Below are 21,780 nucleotides of genomic sequence, written 5' to 3'. Positions count from 1 at the left end.
CCTCTGGTCTACAGAGAATAACTGGAACAGTAGGAAACAGCAGGACAAAAATGAGATATAGGAGCTCTGCTGAAGGTATAGGGGGCCGGGGGGGCGGCGCCCCGATGCCCTGTTAACACATTCAACAGAGGGCGTTATGTAGGCTGAATATAAAGGCTGTTGTAAATACACGTGTAACAAAATCATGACCTTTCTTGCTCCCTCATTTTGTTTTCAATCAAGGTTCTTTTGGATGGGATGGGACACACATAATCAATTTTCCACTGAAGAATCATGTGCATGTGAATTGTGCAGACGCAGTACCTGGATGTCCCGGTAGGACAGCAGCAGGTTGATCACGATGTCCGAGGACAGGCACTCGACGTTGTCCAGACGCTGCTGGATGCGCTCCAGCTCGGCCGCCAGCTCCATGCCCGTGTACAGCTCCCGCGCCTTGCGGATCTCGTTCAGGATGGTCTCCCGGAAGTACTGGCTGTGAGAGGGGAGGGGGGGGGGACAACAGACATGAACGTATTAGGAGGACACCACAACGATGGGCAGAGAGGGAGAAGCTGAGAGGGTATGAACTCGACAGGATGTGGTTCAAAGCCGGTGCTTGTTAGTGCGAGGTGGTTTAGAGGTGGCCCCGATAGTCTACCACTGCAGACCTGAATGCGCTTGCTAAAGGACAGTGTTGAAACACTGGAAGTGGACGAGGCGTGTGGGATGTCCTTCCTGAAGCTTGCTATGTTAAGCGCTTTGAGGGCCTTGAAAAAGCGGCTCTATCAATACAGTGAAAAATTGATATTCCTATTTGGATGTGTTCTTGGGAAAATAAAAAGAGACTTGATTTGATACAGCCATGGCACTGGATGTATCTGTATCTGTGTGTATGTCTTTGTATGTCTCTCTGTGTGTCACTCATGTGCATTATTCCAAGTTTTAAAAATACAACTTGACACAGTGTGCAAGCGTACCAAGTCTCAACACGACAACACAGCAAATCAGGCCCCAGGTCAGTTTTTCAAAAGGCGCCCTGTTGCACATACACTGGAAGGATCAGATGTTACACCTTCCCTCACACCCACTGTGACGGCTGAGTGTAAATCCGGTGACAGTGATAGCCTGGTTATTTCGGGATGAGAAATGAACAAGAAGTCTCAGATAGCTCTAAAAGAGACAGACACTGAGAGGTTTCGTTCTTTATTACGGTCATCTTAACCAAACCGAAGAACAAATCAATGGCAGGGCTCAGGCGGTGAGATGTCGGTTGGAGGAGGTTGCATTCAGGGGATCTGGACTGAATAAGGTAACATATTTCAAAGTAAAGGCGTATCAAAGTCACTGCTTTGATCATGCAGTGGGGTAGGATAGGGGTTAGTAGGTATATAAATATATATATATATATATATATATATATTGCTCGGTCTCAAAGCGTGTAAAGCCTCAGCAGGCGACACCATTGGTTAAGGTGATGCCCACCTGTTCCGACTTGGTGGTGACGCAATGACCGACTGGGTTCTGAAAACCGTTCCCTACTTTTTTATTGGGTGAAATTCGTTTTTTTTTTGTGCACCGTTTGGACACTTGAACACACATTTAAGTTATTGGATGTTAGTCTGTAGCAATTAGAAATATCTAAGTTCTTTATTTCTATCTATTTACTGTTGGGCATTAAAGATGAATGCACGTGTTTGAGTGTGTGTGTGTGTGTGTGTGTGCGTGTCTTTTTGTGTGTGTGTGTGTCTGTGCGTGCGTCTGTGTGCGTGTGTGTGTCTGTATCCATGGCAGGAAGCACTTTGAGTCTGCCTTGTGTATGAAAAGTGCTACATAAATAAAGTTGCCTTGCCTATCTATTGTGTGTCTCTGTGTAGGGCAATTTGTTGAATCATTCATTGTTAACCAGCAACAGAGCTGCAAATCAGCAAAACGGTGTCACCCATCCCGATGTTAATATGTCAGCTTGATGCTTTATTAAGATAAGACGCATGTCCAGCCTCCATGCCTCCCATGAGGAACATCGAAGTGCTTCGTGCAGCGGAGAGCTACATCCTTGTCTGGTTAATGATACACCCTCAAAGGCACTCATCTGAGAGCGTGGCTGTGTTTAAGATCACCAAGAGCTCATAAAACCACAGGTAATAACAACAAAGCTTATCAAAGCTTAAGTGCCAGTCACTAAGTACGCATTAGGTACTTGAACACCAGACGTCGTGTACGGTTATGGTGGCATGAAGTGTACAAGCACGCGCAAGACCTGTTATTTTTCTTATTTTTTTTTTTATTTTATTTTTTTTAAATCAAGCGCAGCACAATTGGATGTCTTTACATCATTGCCATCATTGACCAACAATGCAGGATCCATTGTGAGTCAAACACGGAGGCAAACACCTCTTCCTTCGCATGGGGATCAAGGGTGACATGAGTGCCTGGAACAGTGAAGTAGGTGTGCTGTAGTGCACGTCCACGTGAACGCGGCCGTGCCTTTGGCAGGCGCTCTGGCGTCCACGAGAACAGAGGAAACAATAGCGTGTTGTGCAGGACTATTCAACACTGCCAGAGCAAATTGGCCCACTGACAGCAGCATTTATACCCCATGAAGACCATGCTTCTTTATGTCGTACCCCGAGCCCTAACTACATGTTGCACTTGACTTGTGTTCAACGCTTGTCATTGAAATGCTCTAAAGAGTTCAAATGACAAACGTTTTTTCTGATGAATTCATTCCAATGAGGACTTTCGAAATTAATGTCCTGTTCCTGAGGTGGCTTGTCCTTGTTTGCCCTGTTTTGCTCGTTGTGATGCCACTTTTCCAGAGAAGCGCTAGAGAAATAATGTTTGATTGATCGATTGAGGCTTCCTAAGAAGTAGCACATCATTCATTCAATGTACGTGTTTGTGTGTGTGCAGACACACTTGTCTGTAATTGACCAAATGTGGGCATGAGCTAAATAATGATGGCAGATTGCCCAAGGTATACGTTTGTGTATGTATGTCTACGTTGTGTGTTGTGTGTGTACGTGGGTGCGCGCGTGCATGTGCGCGCGTGCGTGCGTGCGTGCGTGCGTGCGTGCGTGCGTGCGTGCGTGCGTGTACTCACTGGGAGTTGGCCTTGGGCACTTTGAGCAGCTGGACGAAGCGGTCCAGCAGGGGCATGCAGATGGGTCCGAGGAGCACCTCGAAGCTGGGCTGCATCAGCTCGGTGAGGCCCTTCATCAGGCTGCTTTCGCAGCAGTACACCTTGCTGTGGGGCGTCACCATGTAGGGGATGAACGTGTAGTTGGCCGAGCACGTCTGCAAGGGAAACGGAGCGTTGAGCGCCGGCACTTTTGCAGCGTGCTCTTGGCAACGTGGCGTGTGGAGCACAACAATGAGTGCGGTTTACTGTGGGAAAACACACACTTTTTTTAACTGGGTTGTTATATTTTAAAAGTGTTGCTAGGAAGATTTAAGAGATATTCTGGCAGACAAAAGGAAAATTCTCAGGAATTTACGAGTTCTGGCGAAGTTATGAGCCATGATTCACAAATAACTGAAGTGTTTTATCTTGTGACAAAGTATCTTGGCTCAATCTTGCTGTTTTTTCAGAAAAAAAAAAGGAGGGAATGTGGGTAGGTTATTGTTGAAATCAATCCATTATTAAACTTATGGTTTGTGTTTATTGTATTTTTCATCTCATGAACACATAAAATGTATTACGAAACGATGAGAGAAATTATTAATAAATATAACCAATGTTCAGCACTTTTTGTTGTATTGCCTTCATTCAAAAAGGTGGAATTCAGTGTCTACACTTTTGGGTCATGGGTAGAAAATATTTGCAAATATTTGTTGGGCCAACAATTACTTATTTGAATCATGGTCAGACTAACATTTCCACTCATCTATTCATAACACAATAGGCTGCAGGATCAGAAAATGTCAAAGCCCTTTTTCCCAGATCCACTGTTGACGTAGGCACTGTGCTTGTCCTCTGTACCACAGTATTGTTTGATTGTAATTTGATAGTTGGCACAGCCACCCGTTTGAGGTGACTGAACCTTCCTTTGTTTGGGCCAGTTTGGATTGAGACCGCTCTGAGGTCATGTCTGACCTATCAGGGCATCTCTGCCTGATGCTTTGGGAATCCACTCTGCCTGTCAATCCAAGGAGCGTGAATGCAACACAACTCAATATCAGAGAGCCACATGGAGGGAGGTGGCGGAGCAATAGACTGGTTTTGGTAATTCATTTAGAAAATGTTGCTCTCTTCTGCTCTTTTCCACTTAATCTCTGTCAAATTGCACATTTAAGGCTAATTGTACAGCCTCTTAAAAGATGTTCATCACAAAGGGGCGTGGCTGTCTGAGCTTCATTTGAGCAGGGTGGACGGCCCTACCTCAGATCCATTGGTTTCTGGTCAGGGTTAATCATTGCTTTTCCTCTTTGTTGTGTGCAGTGGGCGGGCTGCAGTTAAACACGACATTGTTCCGTAGGAGGAAGTCGATCTGGAGGGATGTCTGCAGCGTTTCCTATCAGCAGAGTCAAACGCTAAGGGTGATCACCGACGACGACGACGGGGGGGGGGGGGGGGGGGGGGGGGGGGGGGGGGGGGGGGCTAAATCACACCAGAGGACCATGTATGCACATGGAAGTTACTGTGTGACATCCTATAATGCTCTCTTTCTGTCCCTCGGTGGCTTTACATAAAACAATATTAAAGAAAAATGAGTATAATACTTCTATTCATTTGTTTAGCACATTCCCGTCCAAGTTTTAAAATGCCATCGTTTTGTAGGAAAACCATTCAACACAACTTGGTTTGAATAAAGAAAAAGAAGAATTAGAAGAGGACAAGAAACTAAAACGCAACAAAGGAAAAACAACAAACTAACTAAACTAATTGGACGATCGAACAGCAGAAGCTTTTCTATCGTGTTCAAAACTTAGTGTAACGTCGAGGCTGGCATGTACAATCTGGGACTCTCCTTCTGCAGTCCTGGACGCTCTACGCTTACGTTGTTCTTTCCCAGGCAGAGCCAGTGGCTGACCTCTGAAGCCTCCAGTCTAGATAAACATGTTCCTGCAAACGCCTGCGAGGTATAAAAGAAGAACCCGCTCACAAAGCATGCATTCACCCAGACCACATGGACAGCTCAATGAAGCGCATTATTGGCCTCTCGACAGCCAGTCGCCTGCCCTCTGCACTGGGAATAGGGTGTGCGCACACACACACACACACACACACACACACACACACACACACACACACACACACACACACACACACACACACACACACACACACACACACACACACACACACACACACACGGTCTGAACTCCAATGACTTATCTTATGACCATCAATATAGAAAAAAAAACATAAATGTTAATGCTAAATATAACTGGAATATACAGAGAATCATATAGGGTCTTTAAAGAGCAAAACGTTTTGACTGTTTCCATCTGCCGGGGGGATGTATACGATTTGTGTGGGATCTATTTGACCTCAACCGCTCTCCACACTTCCTGTAGAAATGTCTTCATGTCTTCATAACGTGTGTCCACGGTCTGAGCACCCCGTTGGTCGGCCCATCTCACTCCGTTCTAGCTGGTTAGAGCCAGACGGAGCCTATGAAGCAGTGAGTGGCAGGGGGAAGGCTGGGACACGGCTCCACGGAGACTTTACATGACAGGCGTCTGCGTCACTGGACGACTTCAAAGCAAGAAGTCATCCAGCAGCATTCATACCCCATGGAGACCAAACTTCTTTATGTCGTAACCCGAGCCTTAACAACATGTCTCACTTGACTCGACTCAAATGTTTAGCTGAGCAGAAATAACAAACATTATTCTTATCAACTCATTCCGATGAGTGTTTACCGTCATATCAAATGAATGTCCTGTTCTTGTGGTGTCTTGTTCTTGTTTTTCTCGTAATGCCATTTTTCCAGAGAGGCACTTTGTAAATAACGATGGGTTGAGGCTTCCTCAGAAGTAGCACATCATTCCATTCAATCTCATGCAGGCAGAGTGTGTGTGTGTGTGTGTGTGTGTGTTACAGAACAAACAAAGCGAATGGGATTGTCCTCTGCCAGTTCACCGTAGATCTCATCGCTCCTCGCCTTCTTTCAGTTCAGTCATTTCATGTTAAATCGGACTGTTTTTTTAACCGTTTTCTTGCTTTAGTTTCCTGCTCGACGTTGTCAGAGTTTGTGATTTCATGCAGCTTGTAGTGGCAAGGTCTCTCTCTATTTTGAATATGTTGTTTAACTCAATGAGACTAACCTGGTGATACAAAAGGCTAAAGAAAATTAACCGAACAAATAAAAAAGCGCTGCATGAATTAAAATACGGCGCGAGACACGCATCGGGTCGCGTTCATGTACGGAGACACAAAACAATGGACCAATCATCGGTGAAATCTCATTAATCAAAGACCAACACCCCCTCCCCTCCCCAACAGTAAGACAGAGATGTGGACTATACCGCGAGCGGAGGCTCTGCACACGAACCCCGACAGAGAACCTGAAGTCACACAGCTGGCACCGTTCAACCCCCCCCCCCCCCCCTCCCCCCCCCAGGAAGGTGCCGGCTGCCTTTGGGTCTTTGTGCAGGCTTCACCCCCAGCACCTGCACCCAGGAAGCTGCCTGCTGCCTGGGCTCTGACTGGAAGCAGCCGAAAGAGGAAGTGGAGGGCGTCATGCAATCGCTTCTTCCGGTGTATCAAATTCCAAAGAAATGTGAGAAAAGGTCTCCCCAGGACAGGGGGGGGGGGGGCTGACTACTGCCGAATGTTATCAGCTTCTGAAGCAGAGATACTTTGTGGATCCCATAAGGGAAACTGGGTCACATTACAGACGCTGCCATTCAGGATTAGAGATGGAGCATGGAGAAAATAGAAAATAAGAAGTATGTAGAATTTAGTGGCATTTAGCAGAATGGCATTTATATATAATTTTCATAAATATTTTGTAATTAGTGTATAATCCCAGGACAGGTGTTTCCTTATCTAAGAATTAACCTTTTATATCTACACAGGGAGCGGGTCCTCTGACACGATGCGACGCCATGTTTCACACACGTATAGCTGACTGAATGTGTATTCTCGACAGTGAGGTGCTCTCCTGGAGGACCTCACTGCTGTCAGAAGGGGATGAGTGCTTTTGCTTTAAGATGAGTTTGTCAGCGAACAATGCATGTGACATGGTGCAGGTGGATGGTGCACTCAATGCATCGAAACAAAGAACACTCCTCGTCCTTAGCCTCCATGATCTAGCCCCCGAGTGACGAGGAGAGATGCACATGGCAGAGTGTGTGAGTCAGACGGAAAGTGAGGAAAATATATGTGTGTGTGTGTGTGTGTGTGTGTGTGTGTGTGTGTGTGTGTGTGTGTGTGTGTGTGTGTGTGTGTGTGTGTGTGTGTGTGTGTGTGTGTGTGTGTGTGTGTGTGTGTGTGTGTGTGTGGGCTATGTTACAGTAGAATAACTGCTTCAGGAGTCAAATCTCAACATGACAGAGAGAACACACACACACACACTGTTGTTGTTGATAATTAGCCCTTTTTATTTTTTATGCCCTCCCCAGAAGTCATTAGCTCACGGAGGAAGTAGACCCAAATTACCAGTCAACCACAGCCCCATTACACCTGCCGTCACACGGCTGAGCAAACATTGCTGCGTGCCACGGCTCCCTAGAGTGCACTGGCACTGCACCCGCAACAAAGGACACCTAAGTGCACTCACACAATGAGAGGGCCCTGCACATGGGCTAATACAATAAGAGAAATACAAGGGGAGAGAGAGAGAACAGGGCCTGAGAGAGATCAGAGAACGAGATGAGAGGAGAGAACGAGAGAGAGAGAGAGAGAGAGAGAGAGAGAGAGAGAGAGAGAGAGAGAGAGAGAGTGAACGAGAACGAGAGAGAAAGAGAGAAAGAACGAGAACGAGAGAAAGAACGAGAGAGAGAGAAAGAGAAAGAGAAAGAACGAGAGAGAGAGAGAGAGAGAGAGAGAGAGAGAGAGAGAGAGAGAGAGAGAGAGAGAGAGAGAGAGAGAGAGAGAGAGAGAGAGAGAGAGAGAGAGAGAGAGAAAGAGAGAGAGAGAACGAGAGTGAGAGTGAGAGCGAGAGTTAAAGTGACAAAGTGAGAGAGACACCGAAGAGAATGAAAGCGATGGGGGGGGGAAGTTCGTGTTCACGTTACGAGCTCGCGCTGCGGGTGCTAGAATAAGCGTTGTGGGCGACGCTTATTCTCCATCTCTCTCCTGGGGCGACGGCCACGTTTCCTAGCACTACCAGGCCAGACGTAAACAGTCACCGCCCACCGTAGCCCGGGGAAACCGCTGAACCGGTTCCCCGGGTTGAGACTGCTTTGCATCTCCTGCCTGTTGCTGCTAGACTGGGGATGTTTGCAGGAGGCCAACACTAAACACAGCCAGCATTCACTTTCTAACTGCCTTGCCTTGAACAACAAAGCAAACAACATGTGTATGGTGTGTCCTTGCCTATTGTCTTGCCTCTGTTTCCCCAGGCCCACAATAAGCTGGTTCTGGTCCACTGGAATATGGGTTTCGTCCTTGCGTCAGCGATGTGCGTCTGCTATTTGTTTTGCTTTGCATACCCATATTGACTCCCGCTCGACCTGAGTGTCCCATGTTGCAAACGTCAACTCTGAACTTGAAGTCGCTGCTCAGAGGTGTGTGTGCGCGTGTGTGCGCGTGCGTGCGCGTGCGTGTGTGTGTGTGCGCGCGTGCGTGTGTGTGCAGCCTGCCCTTCAAACTATCTGCTTTGGTCTTTCAACTCAGTCACTGAATATTAACGCTGATAGCAGCCATTGTTTCCCAGCCCCACTTTGTATTGATTAGATCGCGCTTTGGTTTGAGTCTCATGGTTTATTCGGGTCTATAGCAATGCCCTGTAGTCATTAAAACCAAGAGACTCTATCATACGCAATGTAATCAATGCACAGAATTGATGATTGGAGCTTAGAGGCTGAGGCCTATTTTCAGGTCTCTGCCGGAAAATATAAGAATGAATTAAAAGACACATCAGTATGTATAAGGTCAACAGTCTGAGTTTGTAGCCTGTGGTTAGATGTGCTCCTACACACTGGGCAGAAGATAAGACAAGGGTTACTTACTGTGTTCTTCTGGCAAATGATTTCCTAGAAGAAACAAAAGAGAAGACAAAGTATTTAACTCAGTTCCCTTTGCAAACAGAAAGGGCATTACAGGAATTACGTACACAGGCAAACATTCAGTACATGCGTTGAGTGCGTCTTGTTTCTTTCCAGGGAATTCCGCATTCGGGCACTGGTAAACAGCCTACGGATGAGTCAGGAATGTATGTTTGTGCTAGCGTCCAGACTGAATTCCTGTGGGTTGCAAACACCCGTTGTAGGACAGCATCGAGCTACTAGAAGGACGGACGTCAGGTAGACGGCAGTTGGGAGGAAGGGGGATTTGGATTTTTTTGGAAAGTTTGGTCTTTAGTTCATAGTTGGGACTTGTAGAGGGTGGCAACCATTACACACAGGGTCTCTTCTGAACCATGAACCATGTTTCCCAGACGTTGCGGGACGATGTGTGGCCGGCCACCGCCCGTTCCCCCAGCCCGTCCCAGTGTCTGCCTGCTACTGGTGGTCAGACCGACAGGGTTTCTCTTGGCTCAATGAATGCTCATGCCTCTTAACGTCTCACCAGCAGAGCCCGAGGTCTGGGCCGGAACACAAGGAAGAAAGGCTGAATTCGAACCTTATTTCACATGGCCCGGGTGAAAATATCTCATTTAGATGTAGACCATTTTGTCTAAGGAAATAGAGAAATTTCCCATAATGACACTTTTTTTTCTTTGCCTTTCATAATCAAAACACTTTTCATTGTGTAACCTTTCCATCTAAATTATCTAGTACATAAATAGATAAAAACACATCAATCATCCTCACTGGAAATAGCTTTCATTAAAACCATTCTGCCGATTCCAATCCCGATGCATTTATCTGACAAATCACAGCTTTGTCAATCCAACCCTGGATATAGACTGCAAATCGCTGCCCTCCTCAACCCTTTAACAGCTCTCTGGCTGCATGAGTACAGCACTAGCCCACACAGCGATACCGAGAGTGGCCTACAGCCATAACTGAAGTAGCTACATTGTAAAAGCAAAAAGGAGAATGTATTGATAACCTCCAGAAAGAGTATTGCTCAAACATATAAACTTAACTTAGAAGATTTAGCAGCTGAAAACCACAGACCAATAACGTAATCGATCTGTAAAAACATATATTGTAATTGAATTGAATTATCATCGTCACATATTTCTCCACTGTCCTGAGATAATGTTTTCTTGGTCAACGGGGGCTCTGCGTCTCAGCAGGGCGCCCCCTGTGGCGGGAGGCTCACCTGCAGGGACTGCAACGAGTCCGAGTTGGAGTCGCAGTAGAGGATGATGTTGTTGGCCATGCTGAAGCTCTCCCTCACGCCCAGGTGGTAGAAGAGCGAGGGCTGGCGGAAGGCGTCCGTCATCTCCACCACGGCGATGTCTGCTCCGACGGGGGCCGCACAGGGAAGGCAGAGGGACGGTTAGAGGTGCTGGTAGCAGGACAGACTCACAGCGGGGGCCTGGGATGGCACTGGCACATGCCACCCCCCCCCCCCCCCCCCAAGCCCTCCAAAAGTATACACTTCACAAACTGTATTACGTGTGTTATGCGGGACATCAGCACGGTCCTTTAATGATGTGGTTAGTATGGTAGAAGTCTTTGGGAGATGAGAATAGGGTCGAGCATTGATGGTGTGCATCCGCGTTGTTAAATGACGTTCACAGGGTCAAATGGAGTCATACCATGCACGAGCTATGTCGAGCAGCTGACCTGTTTAATGAGGTGAGGGAAAGCCCAGACATTCTATAACAGGGATGAGCCCAGGAATGCTACTTAGTTAGGTTGAAAGCAGCAGCTATACGCTAGCTGTTGATCAACCCAGGCAATGCTTTGAAGAGCTCCTCAGACCTCTTTGAAATGCAGCAGAGCAGACAGGGAGAAGGAATAGAACTTAAAGAGCTCCACCCAACTATACAATGTCCTTTTGACCCGCAGCACCACTGGGAAACCTAAAGCAAAACTGCTATTCATACGCCTGAAGTGACAATGCATGGCTCATATCTCAAGGAACTGGTAATGAGTTCAAGTGAATGAGACATTCAAGTGATTAAATAAGAAGGGGAACAGTGAAAAAGCCAACATCCTGAAGAGCTGTAAGTGTTATTGTCTAAGTGATATTGATTGTTGTCTAAAACGCACATAATTGTAATCTTTCTAACCACAGTATCAACCCTTCTTACTGATTCCAATGTTTACAAGCGACAAAATCTCTTTTTTGGGGACCAGCCAGAAATGCTCAATCATTTTGCAGGCCCGTTATTTTAGTAGGTGCGCTGCAAGCCGGCATGCTATATTAACTCTGCTCGCTGGAAAGATCAAAGGGCCGATAGCAGGTTATGAGACAGACTGATGAGACGACACAGGTAAAACTGACCGATAATCAACGACAAAGAAGCCCATGCCGGCTGTCTGAATCGCTCACAGAAAACCACCCGGAAATAAGGCCTTTTTCCACCTGTTCCCCCGGAGAGTGCTCTGTGTGGTTCCTAACACCTGCCTGGAGCCTCCAGCTCGGAGCCAGCGGGTGGGTGAGTGGCACACGCGGCAGAGCACCAAGGCAATCAGACTATCAGATCAGACATTACCTCAAGCCAAACAGATGCACCACCTCACTGGGGTTTGATGCCATGGTGCCAGGAAAACCCAGAGAGAGAGAGAGAGAGAGAGACACAGACAGAGAGAGAGAACAACAGAAAGCGAGAGAGAGAGAGAGAGAGAGAGAGAGAGAGAGAGAGACAAAGACAGACCGAGAGAGAGAGAGCTGCAGCCGAGTTCTTGTTCCCCAAAGCTGGAGCTCCTTATGACCTCAAAACGGGGTAGGCCCTCACATGGGTGGTGAGGGTGGGGGAGGCCCAAGGAGTACTGTGCTGAGTTGCTAATGCAAATTCCAATAGGAAGTGGTGAGGGCTGCGTGATGGTTCAGCTTCATGGTCCCACTCCTTACTAGGCGGTTTGAGCAAGGCATCCGCTGCACAGTAATGCGCAGCCGAGCGTTTAAGGCCACAATTTGAAATACAATCGACCACTTCTGTTGTCAGCCTAAAAGGTGCCGGTCAATAATGAATCACTCGGGTTTCTCCTTGCATTCCAACCATCCTTTGAAAGACATGATTCATCACATTAATGTTTTTTATTTTATTTATTTTTTATTGTTTTTTATTACAATGTTGTGTGAAACCTCCATGTGCAAAACATCCAACCTCCAAAAGCCCCCAGATCAGGCTTCTCTGATCAACCTGTTTATTGAAAGCCACACAAAAACACTAAATCCTGACATCTTAATGTATTTTGCTAAATCAATTTGTGAACAGTCCATGGTCCATTATGAGTATTGAGCAATTGCACATGATAACAAATTGAATAACCTCAAATATGTTACCCCTTAATAGGCGAGGCGTGCTGTTTATTTTTCAGGAAACATCAGCGCACCGTTTGAAGACACATCGTGGCAGAGGAATGCATTACCGCTCTGTTTCTAACCAGAGCGGTAATGCACCCAGAGAGACACATCGACGTGGCAGAGAGGAATATAGAAACAGAGGGGTAATGCACCTAGAGCCGCAGCGGGAGGCCTCACTCAGTTAAATGTCAACAGTTCCTCCACCACAGCCATGAATAAAACATCCCCTCTCCACTGGGAGGGGAGCCTCCCTCCATTACCACAGCATTGAGAAATGGGTCGAGATGGAGACACCATTTAGAGCCTCTGGTCTACTTTAGTCAGCCGAAAGGAAGGAAATGATCCTACTCCTGTGTTTATGTTTTGTCTTGCCCTGCTTTGTATTTTTTTTATAAAAAGAAATGCAATCTTCATTACCTTGAGGACAGCAATTGTGACAGACACAATGTCCCTCGAGATTGATAAAGTCCTCTGAATGACATTATTGGACTGCACTGTGCGTGCGTGCATGCGTTTGCGTACGCACGCGTGTGCGTCAGTGCGTGCATGATGAATAAAAGCCATCACATGACTACCATTAAATCCCTCCTGCCCATGCATCCTAACCTACGGACGGCCATTATAAAAATAGATCCATGTGACGCAAAGTGCCGCTGTGAAGAGCAACATATCATCCCCTCCACACACAAAGGAGCTCTTAAGGCCTCCAGCACAACAGGCTGTCAGAACACCAGTCAGAGCACCAGGCTGTCAGAACACCAGTCAGAATACCAGTCAGAGCACCAGGCTGTCAGAATACCAGTCAGAGCACCAGGCTGTCAGAACACCAGTCAGAGCACCAGGCTGTCAGAACACCAGTCAGAGCACCAGGCTGTCAGAACACCAGTCAGAGCACCAGGCTGTCAGAACACCAGTCAGAGCACCAGACTGTCAGAATACCAGTCAGAGCACCAGGCTGTCAGAACACCCGTCAGAAGAACATCAGTCTGAACAACAGTCAGAACACCAGGCCTTCAGAATACCAGTCAGAAGAACAGCAGGCGGTCAGAGCCCCACTACCCACAGTGTGTCCCTTCAACTCGGCGAAGCAGAGATCCGGAAGCCATTACCGTTCAGAGAACAGGAACCAGGCTGAGAGCGCTGGGCAGAAAACTAGAGTGCGCTAATTCATTTTCTTTACTTTTTCTGTTTACCCAGTTGGCTTCCCTAACTGTAGCGCACAATACACACAAGAGCCGTGTGAACGTGTGTTTGAACACACATGCAGGGCATCGGGGGAGGTGTCTGTTAGAGCCCTGGTTTGGTTGGGAGCTGATCGCCGGTCCCAGTATTAATTGATTTCCCGCCCACGGGCAGAAGGAGCCAGAGAGGAAGGATTACATTGTTCCCTTTTTCAGTGTGTGTGTGTTTGTGTGCGCGTCTGTGTGTCTGTGTGTGTGAATCAGTCGGTGGCTCTTATTAGTTTCTGCATAAGTGACGTGCGTTCCTCCCACCAGGGGATGGGCCATTCAAAAGAACAATCAGGGCAGGATCAAGAGGGGCTGAGCGCTGCCACAGGGATCACTGCAGTGACGCGAGGTCTCTCTACCCCTCCCTCTCTGTTCCTATTAGAGAGTGCGGCACATGGCTCAATGCATGCATAAGGGACCCGTCTTAATGAAGGCACTTGTCTTTAGTCGAGGAACAGGTTATCAGTCATGCACACACACATACTCACGCAAACACACAAACCACAGGGACAACACCCAGCCAAAAATATCACAATCAAAGCTACAAGCCGTCAACAAAAACATGTCATCTCATCATCATCACACATGTCACACGGTATACGACATCTGGAACAAAGACACGCACACACAAAAACACACACACACATACACACAATACTTTTATGATCAGATGAAAGTAAAAAAAAGAAGAGAGCAATGTATATGCCGACATAAGGGAAGGGTCAGAGAGTGTACACCAGTGTAAACACGGCCGGTGAAGCCGGGAAGTGTTCAGACTCTTCCCGTAGGCCCTGTGGTATACATTTTCCCCTGCCGTTCAGCCTCTGCTCGTAAGGAGCTGGGTGGCTGCGTCTGTGTGTGTGTGTGTGTGTGTGTGTGTGTAGGGGAGGGAGGGGGCTCTGTTGAAACGTAAACAGTGGAAGGGCTGTATGTAGTTGTCTCCGAACTCCCGAAGTGGAAAGCCCTTCAGGCCCGCAGCTCCACTTCCAGGAAACGCGTCTCCAGCAGTAGGAAAGGACTCCTTTCTCATGCCCCGACGCCCATATGGCTGCCGCGCCTCTGCCGTCTGCACGACTCTGAAACACTCTGCCGTTGTCCGCCTGTGTTGTTGTTTCCACTATCTCGGCGGAACTGATCAAGAGCACGCCACAGAACGAGAGGACGAGACACGGGCTGCTCTCTGCGCGGCAGTGCGCACGTCACAGCCTTGGCCAGCGCCTGACACAGGCTGCAGCGACACCTTCCAAAGAGGGAGAGGTGCACAAACAAATGCAGGAAAAACTATCCCTGCACAAGTATGCTCTCAGGTCGGCGTCGCCTCCCTTCCGGACGAGCCGCTGCGATGCAGGCGTTTACGGGCTGTGGGAAGGCAGGGAGGAATGCCAGACATCTCACTGCACACGGGGGGGAATTAATGCTATGTATTCTCACGCCGGTGGCGTCAGTCTCCTTGGGAGTGGAGCGCCAAGAAGATAAAAGAGGGAAAAACAGCGAGGTTCCGAGGCAACAGAATCCCATAATGCAGTCGTGGAAAACGACGAGATGATGATAAATAAAACCAATAAAGCCACATATTTTTATTAGCCCATGGCAGTCATGCAAACACCACCCACCCACCCACTCACGGGACAGAGGCCAAGCGTAAAAACACAATGGCTTTTCATTGGTCGAGATGCCCTGCCCAGTCCCATGCTTCTGTTATTTTTAGACAGGCAAAGGAAAAGACACACGGTGGCCCATCCCCTCAAAAGAAGAGAGGAAAGCGCGCGCGCGCACACACACACACACACACACACACACACACACACACACACACACACACACACACACACACACACACACACACACACACACACACACACACACACACACACACACACACACACACACAACCTGCCAGTAGCTCAACCAGCCCCTTGCCCGGTGGTCCGTCTCCCCCCACCCACCCCTCCACATACACACACAGTATTTCACACAGTGCTATGCCACTGCTGGGTGCACCAAACGGGGTGGAGGGGGGACTGGGGAAGGGGGGGGGGGGTTACTGGGAACAGAGTTTGAATTCATTCAAATCTGACAGAGCGTACACACACACACACACCCTACAAACACACACACACCATACAAACACAGACACACACACACACTTTGAGGACTGAGGGAGTTGCCCCAACACGCCTGCTTTCTATTAACTGGCTCCAGGTTTCTGGGTTAAACAGAGTTCCCTTTAACAACCAGGTTGTGTTTTGGTGTGTCATTTAGGTTTGGGGGGGAGGGGGAGGAGTCAATGTTACTGGCAGAAGCATGGTCCATAGGCCGACCGAATGCTATCCATGCAAACATTACCGATTGACGTATTGAAATCCCTTTGCCCTCGTCTAAACAAAACACAGACGACCTCTGACCCCTGTGACGCCGCAGAGTTGTGTGCTATAATAATGATTCAATAATTGAGTTTGATGCATAACAAAACCCTTTTTGTGCAAAACATGGTTGCTTTTGCTTTTTTTTTATGGTGCTTGGCGTTATACACATTGAGTTCACTTGATGTATTTTGATTATCAGGGACAATGTAGAAACAGGCTTTTGTCTCGAACAACAAGAGATATGCTGCACTATCGCCTCTGGCTCGCTTCCATCCTCCCACGTTCAGGACTGAAGTGGAAAAGCATAGCAGCGTAGTTTAAAAGAGGGCCTGGCAAAATCCAGGTAGGATGTACTGGCCAATAGGAAGGGCCTTAATAAGCCAGCCAGCCAAACAGTGCCTTCACATGAGCGAAGCCCCTCCCCTGCTGAGCCCAGGGCAGGTGCTCCCCTCAGCTGATCTGAGACCTGCTGATCTGTGTATGGCCTTGCTTTACATCCACCACTAATGCAAATGCTTTTGGTTGTTGGTCTTTCCCGCCTTTTCCCCGAGGGAATGGCTTTCGGCCTCAACACATATTGCGTGTTATTTAAAAAAAAAAAAAAAAGCATTGAGGTGGGATATATTTAAGTATATTTTAAGAAGTCCATGTTCAGCCATTTATTTGAGCAGCCGCGAACTGGTGAGGAAACTGAACAGGAATGTTACAAACGGAAGATGAGTCAATGGCCGAAATTCTTTTTACGAGAATAGCACAACTATTCTGGCATTCCAGACCAGTTCTCGGCGTTCCCCTTGAATCAGCAATAGTAATAGTTCCTACTAGCCTCATACGTCCTGTTGCGTCACTATGGATAAGCAATTCAACGAAAAATAGCCTTCCCCTTTTCCAAGCATTCTCTTTTTCCATACCATGACGTACTACGCGACAAATACTTTCTCCACCGGCCCAGCCGCCCTGTTCCCTTATCTCTGCGTTCCCTGTGCTCAGTATCGGTGGGAAAGTATTTTTTCGCCCACTGCGGAACACGTGGCGAGAGAGGAATTCATATCAGTGCTTTTGACCCGAGATCGTGTTGTCCTCTGTTGACTTGTACAAGGAGCAGCAGATAACTGCTCCCCCATCAAAGGGAGTTGAGGTTAGTCGCCCGACCGCGTCGCCCTCCCCCGGCCCACGCCGGGCCAAACAGAAAGCCCCAGCAGCTGTGGGGAGATACTTCTCAAGCTGTGCCGCTACGCTGGAAGCCTTCCTCACCCAAGTCCCGGGGTGACCCCTGAGCAGCAGCAGCAGCGAGGGCTCGTTGGGTAGTTGGGCCTAAAACTCCCACTGACCTTCTGCTGTTTCACACACACAGCGCAGACACACAAAGAATTACAATGACTACAGCCACAACTACAACAGCTAGAGAAACCACAAGCAACACTTAAACAGGATCTACACCCCACATCAACCTAAAGAAGGACTACAACATCAACTCCTCTACTATAAGCAGAGCAGCAACGCACCGCCATCAATGAAAAAGTGCAATGGGAACGGTGCACACTTGGCCCTCATCCAACACACACACACATAATATCTCCCTTTATAAGCACCCTCATGTCTCACCTCAGTAACAGCTCATGTACAATGACTCAAGTGCGTGCATGAATGTACAGTATACGTGTGGGCCGTGCTAGTGTCCTTCACCTCAGCATCCCTTCCTCTCCAGACCTCCCTTCTCCTCAGTGTGCAGGCCACACTTTTGCGGGGCCTGTATAGTGCAAGCAGCTAACGACAGATGAACGTCTTAATGTATGTTGTGTGCAGCTGACACCAACGCTGCACGCTAATCAGAGCAAGGTGATAAATGCAGTGTTTTTTGCCGTCAGTGCAAGCGTCTGCGATGCATGCCACAGCTAGCAGAGGACTGGCTTGACCCACACTCTCAGGTACAGGTGTGTGGAGGGCAGAGAGGAGGGAGGGAGGGAGGGAGAGGGAGAGGAGGAGGGAGAAGGAGAGGGAGGATATGAATTGGGGTACGAATGATCGGAAAAGTATCATCATTTTCATTCCTTCCTAAATAGCCATGCATGACCGCGCCTGAGACCACCAATAATATCACCTCCAAGCACGGTGACACAAAAATACATGATTGCCAATAGAGACACAAAACACCATGGAAACCCCTGTGGGTCAGTATTCCTGTATCACCCACCAGCCTGAATGAATCAAGCAGTCAACCTTGATTCATGATTTTTGAATGATTCTTGCACTTGGGTTACATCTTCATGGTTGAATTCACTTATTGTAAGTTGCTATGGACAAAGGAGTCAGCTAAATGAATGTATCGAACGGGAAAGACCTGCTATGCAGTATAGTGTGGCGGAAGCGATTAGATTCAGCCATTCGATTCATCGGTTAGAAGATCATTAGTCAGTCGATTAGAAATGTAATTGTGATCACCATTGAGTTGTCTTTTTAAGGCAACCAAGACCAAACACGTGCTACTTGTAGATGAGAAACCAATAGCCATTTGGCAGCTTGTCCTTTTCATTCAGATCAGTGCAAAACAACTGCTTCCGTTTCTCTTGGCAGTTCGTCAGGCGAATAATGCAAATATAGCACCTGGCGCTCCACGTTGTTGACATAATAAGGTGATCCGTGTCATACACTAAATGATTAGCCTCACTGATTAGGCTAATAAGTAAGCCAATTAATCAACAGACTATTCCACAAATTAAACAATAGCTGGTTGCAGATCTACAGTACATTCTTCATTCAAGTAAAGCAAGACAGAAGAGGTGTTGTCTGAATCTGTGCATCTCCTCTGATTCCCGTATCTTTTCCTGAATCAGAGGGGCCAACATGAGGGGTTCTGTCTCTTTATCGCCTCTGGTCTCTGGCATCGGTTCAGCATTTATCAGTTTTTCCCACGAAACTAAAATAAAAACTATACACATTTCTGACCTCCCGTGTGAGTTTATGAGCGGGTTCCCAGCGGGATCTTACGCTCCACGGAGGGAAAGTGCCGACTGTGGTCGTTGTGTTTCTTATACTTGACTCATGTGATTCCTTGAAGCAAGCGGAGACATGGAAATTGTTCAAAAAAAAAAGGACTTGATACAACATTTGTTCCCAAGGCGGTGTTGGCGACAGAATGACATCAAGCATTAGTAATCTCCGCCATACAATATCACACCATCTGCGGCATGCTACCACATGACTATTCATGTTGGATATGTCACAGCCCACGTGACTGCCAGACAACTGGGTGCCACATGTATGCCATGTTTAGACTGCAGTGCAATCGCATTAGCCTATATCTGTGTTAACACCGATTCCATGCGATATGACTGGATATGCCCACATCGTGCAAAAGCCTGAATGCACAACAATGGCATAAAATCCTGAAAATGTTGTGTTACACTTACAGTTGCACACTCATGGGGAAAGTGAGTGAAATGTGCAGTATTGCATGCAATGGATCTTCTTCCGTGAAAAGGATGGTTGTGCATCAGGACACATTTGACTAAGTCAATACAACGAGAGAGGGGAAACTGCTCGCAGTCGAAAATAAACTCAGATTCCAATGGAAATTCTGGCCTCACACACACTGATCCCAAATCATGGAGCCTCAACAGGCAGAGGAACATAAGGGGGTGGGGGGTGGGGGGTGGGAGAGAGTGGAAATTTGGAGCTGTGGGAGGAAAACTGTCCCAAGCAGAGCATAATAATCACAATACATGACTTCTGTTCTGAATTTCCTGGAGAAAATATTAGGGAATAACTTAAGAGGCTGGAGGGGGGTGGAGGGGGGGGGTACTCCAGCCATGACACACAATGTTTCATCACGACACCTTTGAGAAGGAGGGATGGAAACCATAGCAACTAGCACTGGCAATGGTTTCTGAGAAACTAGGTGACGCAACCGCCCAAAGATCTCTGACCCCTGCACTTACATGAGTAATGTTTTCGCTCTGCACTTTAACATGACTGCGTTGTGAGTTGTTTATCTAATGCAACGACCAAACAGAGTCATCATTGTAGGCCCACACAGGCTACTATTTGCTCACCTGCGTTGTAAAAGCGATCAAGCACCAGCGTCTCTCCAAAGTCCAGTTTCCCGAAGTGCACGGTCTCCAACTTACTTCCCAGGGAGTCACAGGCGTCTTTCAGACAACGCAGGGCCAGGTTCTCTGCATTGCTCCCCTGACTCAGTTCACTGTTTATCACATAAGCCACAGTCACCTGCCTGCCTAATTTGCACGACTTCTCAGTGGTCAGCAAACCACCACCACCACCACCACCCCCGACCCCACCGCCGCTGTCGGCTGGACAGTTGGAGGCACGGGGACTGGCGATCACTGTCCCACCGCCGACAACTGCAGCAGAGTCCTGCCAGAAAGTCCCTGCTGCAGGAACAACACGAACACCGTCCTTGCTGCTTGTGGTGGTGGTGCTGGTGGTTGTCCCTTCGCGTGGGACATTACCCTGATTCGGGCACGGGTCAAAGGCAGGAACCGATAACATGATCCCGCACGACTCTTGATTCATCATTGTGTCAGTAAAAGTGTCACAAAGCAGCTTGTCTTCTGTGAGTTCCATCCGTCCTCATGGTTCTATCCGACGCCTGCAGAACGCAGGGCTGGTCCGATGCATGCTACACGGTCGCGTTGACGTGCACCCCTTCCTTCTGCAGTTGCAACACAGGTGAACAATAGCTCCGGGACTTCTGAGTGCGCACCTTTCACAAAAAATGCATGCTTGGTTTCAGTTTGATTGCAGCCGCAGCATTGCCAGAGTTAACGCACCGGGGGTTGCTTTGCAGCCGACCTGAAACAGTCACGATTCAGCAGAAGCAGGAGCCCGCGGTGGGTCGAGTTGAGCGAGCTGTTGAAAACCTGCAAATGCGTTGCATTCCTTCCCAGCGACGCCGCATACTTGTCAAAGTTGAGCAAGAATAATCGCGAGCGTCTACTTGAACGAACGCTACAGTAGCAACCAAAAGCGTGAGAAAACGCCTGCAACGCGACGTAAATCAGCAGCGGCGGCGGGAGATTGAAAGCGTTGAATCGTTGCAATCTTGTTTTATCTCATCAAGGAGAAATCGAGCAAACTGTGAATACCTCGACGCGAATCGTACGGCCAGTACACAAACCCTGCCCTGTTCCCAATGTTATCGCCGCTGTCCAGACTCGCACACACACACGCAAGGGTGGAGATTGTGATTGTGAGCCTGTGTAAGTGGGCGGGGAAATGACCATATTTGGAATACAGCAGCCGCACAGTACTCGGTTTCTAAAAGGAGGGTGGAGTGGGGTGGGGATGTGTGTGTGTGTGTGTGTGTGTGTGTGTGTGTGTGTGTGTGTGTGTGTGTGTGTGTGTGTGTGTGTGTGTGTGTGTGTGTGTGTGTGTGTGTGGGGGGGGGGGGGGGGGTCCTCAAAAGAAGCAGTAGTAGCCAGTTGTAATGAACCAAAAAGAACCGACACAATAAGTGCTAGTAAAGTCTGTTTATTTTGCATGAAAATATATGAAAGAAATAAAAAGGCAATAACTATTAAGTGTTCTTCAAATAGGCGTTTAAGTTGAGCATCCATTCCAAGCGTTTTTACACCGCACTTTGCCTTCATTAGTCTCGCTACTGAGGGTCCGTGTAAAATGTGGATTATTTGTGTTTTTATGTTTA

The 21,780-nt window shown here is 47.8% G+C and overlaps 1 protein-coding gene across 1 annotated transcript in view; it reads right to left on the bottom strand.

Moving 5' to 3' along the window:
• map3k5 (mitogen-activated protein kinase kinase kinase 5) overlaps window positions 1-21,314 on the bottom strand; it is a 51,190-nt gene extending 29,876 nt beyond the window's left edge. The window contains exons 1-5 of the mRNA XM_056580931.1: window positions 20,168-21,314; window positions 10,361-10,500; window positions 9,100-9,123; window positions 3,080-3,273; window positions 304-472 (exon numbers count right to left, since the gene is read on the bottom strand). Of these exons, the coding sequence (XP_056436906.1) occupies window positions 304-472; window positions 3,080-3,273; window positions 9,100-9,123; window positions 10,361-10,500; window positions 20,168-20,699 (1,059 nt within the window). The 5' untranslated portion in view covers window positions 20,700-21,314. The remainder of the gene's footprint in view (window positions 1-303; window positions 473-3,079; window positions 3,274-9,099; window positions 9,124-10,360; window positions 10,501-20,167) is intronic.
• Between the last annotated feature and the right edge of the window lie 466 nt (window positions 21,315-21,780).

The sequence above is a fragment of the Gadus chalcogrammus genome, chromosome 21, assembly GCF_026213295.1.
Source record: "Gadus chalcogrammus isolate NIFS_2021 chromosome 21, NIFS_Gcha_1.0, whole genome shotgun sequence".
Classification (NCBI taxonomy): domain Eukaryota; kingdom Metazoa; phylum Chordata; class Actinopteri; order Gadiformes; family Gadidae; genus Gadus; species Gadus chalcogrammus.
The sequence above is the reverse complement of the archived record's forward strand: the minus strand, read 5'-3'. Positions and strand labels throughout refer to the sequence as shown.